The sequence below is a fragment of the Patiria miniata genome, unplaced genomic scaffold (genome assembly GCF_015706575.1).
Source record: "Patiria miniata isolate m_02_andy unplaced genomic scaffold, ASM1570657v1 HiC_scaffold_9, whole genome shotgun sequence".
NCBI lineage: Eukaryota > Metazoa > Echinodermata > Asteroidea > Valvatida > Asterinidae > Patiria > Patiria miniata.
In genome coordinates this window covers 5337748-5344083 of record NW_024037076.1, presented here as the reverse complement: position 1 = coordinate 5344083, position 6336 = coordinate 5337748, and the positions used below count along the sequence as shown (strand labels likewise).

Below are 6336 nucleotides of genomic sequence, written 5' to 3'. Positions count from 1 at the left end.
TGCAGAGTAAGTCGGTCCGAAATTGCCTAGCTAGTTGCGCCGGCCAAATCACGAATCTTCAGTATTTGAGCATGGTGTGGGCCATGAACGTGAGGATTTGTAAAAAAAAAAAACAATAATAATAATAATAATATGTGTCGAAGCCGTGCACAGGACTGGGAGCTTGTTGTTCCGTTCAATTTGGATGAAATTGGGACCCTTTAAGCGCTCTAGCTATTTTGCAATGGAGTCATGGTTTTTCAAAGAGGCGATGGGCTTCAGGACTATTTTCATCTATATTATATTGTCATCTTTGGATGGAAATTTCTCCTAAAAGTCATCAGTTACCCCCCCCCCCCCCAAAAAAAAATGAAAAGAAAATGAAAGATGACGAAATAAGCTTTAATTTGATGTGCGTCTCGAACACCTTGGAGATTTGTGAGTATTTTCCCCGAATTTCTGAACTCACTCTCACCACACATTCGGCATGTTCCAGCTACTAATAGTTATTATTATTCAGTATATGATCAAGTAAATAACGGAGTAAACATTATACAATTTTGATATGTCCTAACAAAAGTGATTAACAAAACTGTATTACCTTGCAAATTTCCAAAAGTTCTATAATAACTGAAGTATAAATACAACTAATTTCATTTAACTGAGCTGTCTCTAAATCTTACTTTTGGCACGTGTTGTAGCAACACACAGTCCATAATTTTGGATAAAACAATATATCCAACAGTTGTTTCAGTTGCTTTCTTAGTAGTTAAACCACACGGCTCCTTCGCGACAAAACTATCATAACAAAGTCAACAAACATCATGTCCTGCAACAAAACTATCTTAACAATTTACATTATGTACATGTATATGTAAATGTATGTCTGGGAACGAACACTGCAACAACCTACAAATGTATTTGGTTCACTTTTTGAACGACTCACAAAGCAAACGTATCTTTTCGGTTTTACATCTCCAACCAGCATCGTGTGTGCTAGTTGTTTCATGTGATTCTGAACCATGGACGAAGGAATAGATTTATGTGTATGCATGTGTAATGGAAACCCCATAACTATGTATTATATCCTGCAATTTCCAAAGCAAACCTGTTTGATCAGTGCGAGTAGAACACAAAGCTACAACATGAAACACTACAACAATGTTGTATAATCCTCGCAGCGGATTGTAAAGTTTAGCGTTCTTCAACGCAGGGTTCGAGTCGAGATACAACAACTCCTTAAAGCTATAGTCCATCATTTGTAATTAGTGCATAGTGCTTCGTTTGAAGCAACAAAAGTGTTCAAGATCTAATGAAGGATACTGAACAACTTACTTTCAGCTCAGCTTCAGCTTCATATTCCGAGAAAAACAGCATTCTAGGATCTCAATTTCAAATCAATAGTTGCTAAATCATGTTTCGAATTGTTTTGAATTGCAGCTTTACGCGATGTCGTGCACTGATCCGACGAATTATAGCAACCGCGCGCGCCTGTGCGTCGTTCCAATGCTTGTGCGCGCTGCGCCGAATAACAAAACGAACAACTAATTTAAATTTTCCTACGGTGCTTCTTAAGAAGCACAGTTGGAAATGCCTTCTTTCGTTGATTTCTTCAAAATGAGAGCTTGCCAGAAAGAATAATTTCACAGGGAGTTTAGTCCCCTTACTATCTTTCAACCAGTATGTTTTTCAACTATAATTACGCCAGTTACTTTTTTGGATAGCTGCAAATGATGGACTCGGGCTTTAATACGACACAGTTCTGCGATTCAATATTTCTGAAGTTTTATTGCTGACAAACCTCCCTGACTGACACTTCGGCGCTGATGATAAAACTCGATGGACCTAGTTTAACGGTCAAGTGACGGAATTTACGGATTTACATTAAGAAATAATTATGAAAAACATGGGTTTAAAATACTACAATGTACTACTACTACAGTCATTATAGAGGGTGGATCAAAAAAGCGAAACCGAGATATTATTGCTAAATTGGAACAGAAGTAGGGCACATGTGAATCAAAGGGAGATATCCTATGTTAGGGTTGAATCTCCTCTTAAATATGACGTGTCCTTACATTTCATTCACAGTTGACTGAGCAGTGACCTATTTTATGAAAGGGTCTATTGAGAGACTTGCGCCACTTTTTACGGTGAAATCCCCCCCCCCCCCAACACCTGCAATGATGGGCAACCTTAGCCTTTCACACTGTGACGAAAGACACAACACAACCACAATTGGAAAGTGGCGCAAGTCTCTAAATAGACCCTTTTATAAAATGGGCTCTGCTCAGTCAACCGTGTTGACAGTACATCAGCTGGTATCCAATAGATGGAATATGACAGATCACATAACACTTTATTGGGTAGCCAGACTGATTGTCCTTGTCCTCAACTTAAGGTGTTTAAAAGTACAACACGTCATTGATTGTACAATACGATAAAAACAACACAGTGCATGCAATAACTACAAAATAACTTGAAAACAGAATCAGTAATTCATTGTCTTGACTTGTCAATTGGAAAAAAAGCAAGCATTGTCTCCAAAAACATAATTTACAATATCTGAAACTAGTTAACTGTGAATCAAGAATTAGAACACTTTCAGTCAACATCTAACCTAGATATATCTAGCAGACCTGCTACATCAGCTAAGTCACCATATTTGTAGGTGGAAGCTATACAAAAGAATACAATGATTCTTAAATGAACGGTTCTATAAAATATCAATTACCTGTAGATACTGATATACATGTACATGTAATAGCAACTTCAATTCACATCACCAACGATGTTTATGGTTCCCCATGATTCAATTCAAGTTGACTGTCAAACCTATCTTGCAGATCTCTTCTGTTTGAATCATTAAAAGTTCAAGAGATGTAGACAACTTCATTCACAGAAATGAAGACAAATGATCGATATAAAGAACAACCAAATAAAAGAATGAATTTCCACTAACATAACTACAGAGCAAAAGTAGCTCTAGGAACTAAGTTTCAATTTTACAACTTAACATAACAAAATGATAACTCGCCCGATATGGCTACTACATCTTTTTGTGTTAGAAAAGGCTTTACCGCAGGTCTCGCAAACAAATGGTTTCTCACTACTGTGAATCATTTCATGCCTGTCTCGAGTACTTTGACCAGAAAAGGCTTTACCACAAATTTCACAGACAAATGGTTTTTCGACTATCCGTGTCGACTACCTTTGACAGAAAAGGTTTTACCACAGGTCTGGCAAACAAATGGTTTCTCATTAGTGTGATTTCGTTCATGTCTAATTAGATGACCTTGGTTGGAGAAGGCTTTACAACAGGTCACACAAACAAATGGTTTACTGATGTGCATTGTTTTGCATGCCTGTTTCGACTACCTGTGTTAGAAAAGGCTTTACCACAGGTCTCACAAACAAATGGTTTTTCACCGGTGTGCACCCTTTCATGTCCCTGTAGATGACATTTGGTAGAAAAGGCTTTACCGCAGGTCTCACAAACATATGGTTTAACACCGCTGTGTATTTTTTCATGTCCACTTAGACTACTTTTAACAGAAAAGGCTTTACCACAGGTCTCACAAACAAATGGTTTCTCACCGCTGTGTATTCTTTCATGCATTTTTAGATGATATTTCTTACGAAAGGCTTTACCACAGGTCTCGCAAACAAATGGTTTTTCACCGGTGTGCACTCTTTCATGTCTAGTGAGATCACCCTTGCCAGAACAGGCTTTACCACAGATTTCACAGACAAATGGTCTTTCTCCAGTATGCACCCTTTTATGTATCTGTAGATTTCCTTTGACAGAAAAGGCTTTACCACAGGTCTCACAAACAAATGGTTTTTCCCCAGTGTGCACCCTTTCATGTCCCTGTAGATGACATTTGGCAGCAAAGGCTTTACCGCAGGTCTCACAAACATATGGTTTAACACCGGTGTGTAACTTTGTATGTCTACGTAGATTACCTATGTCAGAGAAGGCTTTACCACAGGTCTTACAAACAAATGGTTTTTCACCGGTGTGTATTCTTTCATGTTTTTCTAGATCACCTTTGACAAAAAAGGCTTTACTACAGATTTCACAAACAAATGTTTTTTCTCCAGAATGCACCCTTTTATGTCGCTGTAGATAACCTTTGACAGAAAAGGCTTTACCACAGGTCTCACAAACAAATGGTTTTTCACTGATGTGTCTTCTTTCATGTATTTTTAGATTAAATTTCTCAAGAAAGGCTTTACCACAGGTCTCACAAACAAATGGTTTTTCTCCAGTGTGCACCCTTTCATGTCCCTGTAGATGACATTTCCTACGAAAGGCTTTACCACAGGTCTCACAAACAAATGGTTTTTCTCCAGTGTGCACATTTTCATGTCCCTGTAGATGACATTTGGCAGAAAAGGCTTTAACACCGATGTGTATTTTTTCATGTCTACTAAGACTACCTTTGACAGAAAAGGCTTTACCACAGGTCTCACAAACAAATGGTTTCTCACCGCTGTGTATTCTTTCATGTATTTTTAGATGACATTGCTTACGGAAGGCTTTACCACAGGTCTCACAAACAAATAGTTTTTCTCCAGTATGCACCCTTTCATGTACCTGTAGACTACCTTTGACAGAAAAGGCTTTACCACAGGTCTTACAAACAAATGGTTTCTTATTGATGTACATTCTTATGTCTATTTAGATCACCTTTGCGAGACAGGATTTACCACAGGTCTCACAAACATATGGCCTCTCACCTAAGTACCTCCTTTCGTGTCTGCTTAGATGTCCTTTTAGAGAAAAGGCTTTTCCACAAGCCTCATAATCATATAGTTTTTCATCACCACTGTGGATCCACCCTCTTAATGGTTGGACCTCTCTAATAACACAGGCCTTATTACAACAATTCTTGCAAAATATTGTTTTACACAAGTAGGCCTACATGTACACGTATGCTGTCTCTTGCAGAAGTGTAGATTCTGTCGCTCAGGTTTTTTTTACCACAAGTCTCGCAAGAAAACACTTTCCCACCAATCTCCACTTCCTCTGATGACAATTTTGCTTCAAGCTTCATGTGAAGAATGGACCCTCTTGTGCATGGTTGGACTCCGTTGATAAGAAAGGCTTTACAACGGGTATCGCAACAACAAAGTTTCTCCCAAGACCCAAGTACATGCATGCAGTCTGTTGAGCCTATGGAGATTTCGTCCGTCAGTGGGTTGACCACAAGCTTCACAAGAAAACAGTGTCTCACTTAAAGTGGACCCTCTGGTGACAATTTATCATCAAGCTTGATGAGAAGAGTTTGGTGTAGCGAAAAACAAATGTAACAGTTTTACTTGCATCTCCTCGTTTTGGAACCTCTTGAGGGCTGATAGAAACATCAAATATTACAACCAACCAATGTTTTTTGGCAGCATGTTTCAAGCTTATGAAAGCATCATTACATTGGCCGGATGTGTTGATTTTCCTCAGGTTTCTCAGGGATTGGATCTGATTCACGAGATGCCACAACGGAAGTCAATTTGTAGTCGGTGTTGTCAAAAAGCAGATTGACACCCTAAGTTCAGGAAAAAAATTACAAACAAAATGAACCGGTTCTAATGCTTTGTTGAATAATACCCAACGTGACGTGTTTGGGCCACAATTTGATTAAGACGAGAGAGAGACGAAGAAATTCAGAACTTTTTGGTTTTCTTTAATCAACTGTAGCCTTTTTGGGCTCGTACATAGATTTTTTTTATGAATGAAAAACGTGATTTATGGTGCGTGTACATGGTATACAAAAAATATGAGTACAGTTCCTATGGGCATGTTTATTTCTTAAAAATGCTTCCAATTTCAAATCTAGCAGCACTGATCCCTGTGTAACTTTATTGTGTTTGATTGATGGTCCTGGGTGCATACCTATGTTCCTCAATACTAATGTTCCCCCAAATCCTCACCCTAACCCTAACCCTAAGGATTTCGGGGAACATCAGAGTTAGGGAACATTGATAGCGGGAGTATCAGGCAGACCTCGTTGGTCCTTCATACAAGGTGGAGAACAGAATTCAGGCCTTGCACCATACATGTATATCAATCTCAATTTTTTGTTTGTTTTTGGAGAAATGTTAGGAATAGGACTATCAATTGGGATTCCGATTACCAACCACATCAGCCCTTTTTTTTCAAATGACAAAGGATTCTACACAGCTTACATTTAACAGTAACGAAAAATGTTGTTGAGGACACAAGGGAATACATTATACAATAAAAATCATGGGGGTTTAGGCTATAGATTAGGAGTATTTACTTTGTAGTTTTGTTTTTATATTTCCAAAATATTTACTTACTGTATGTGGACATTTTTTTTAGTTATGTGTGGATTT

General features: G+C 38.2%; 1 protein-coding gene across 1 annotated transcript; it reads right to left on the bottom strand.

The window, feature by feature from the left end:
- Nucleotides 1-2583: 2583 nt before the first annotated feature.
- On the bottom strand, nucleotides 2584-4651 carry LOC119720354 (gastrula zinc finger protein XlCGF7.1-like). The gene is made up of 3 exons (XM_038190009.1): nucleotides 4580-4651; nucleotides 3394-4141; nucleotides 2584-2657 (listed from the first exon to the last, which is right to left on the bottom strand). The coding sequence occupies exons 1-3, from the start codon at nucleotides 4649-4651 to the stop codon at nucleotides 2584-2586; spliced, it is 894 nt and encodes a 297-aa protein (XP_038045937.1).
- Between the last annotated feature and the right edge of the window lie 1685 nt (nucleotides 4652-6336).

Bases quoted from the DNA above. Each gene is read 5' to 3' on its own strand.
- LOC119720354 (XM_038190009.1), bottom strand. From the start codon at position 4,651: ATGTACATCAATAAGAAACCATTTGTTTGTAAGACCTGTGGTAAAGCC. The intron at 4,142-4,579 runs GTACATGAAAGG...TTTGTTTGTGAG, and splicing joins CTGTCAAAGGTAGTCTACAG to ACCTGTGGTAAAGCCTTTTC. The intron at 2,658-3,393 runs TTTGTGAGACCT...TCTTTTGTATAG, and splicing joins CACCGGTGAAAAACCATTTG to CTTCCACCTACAAATATGGT.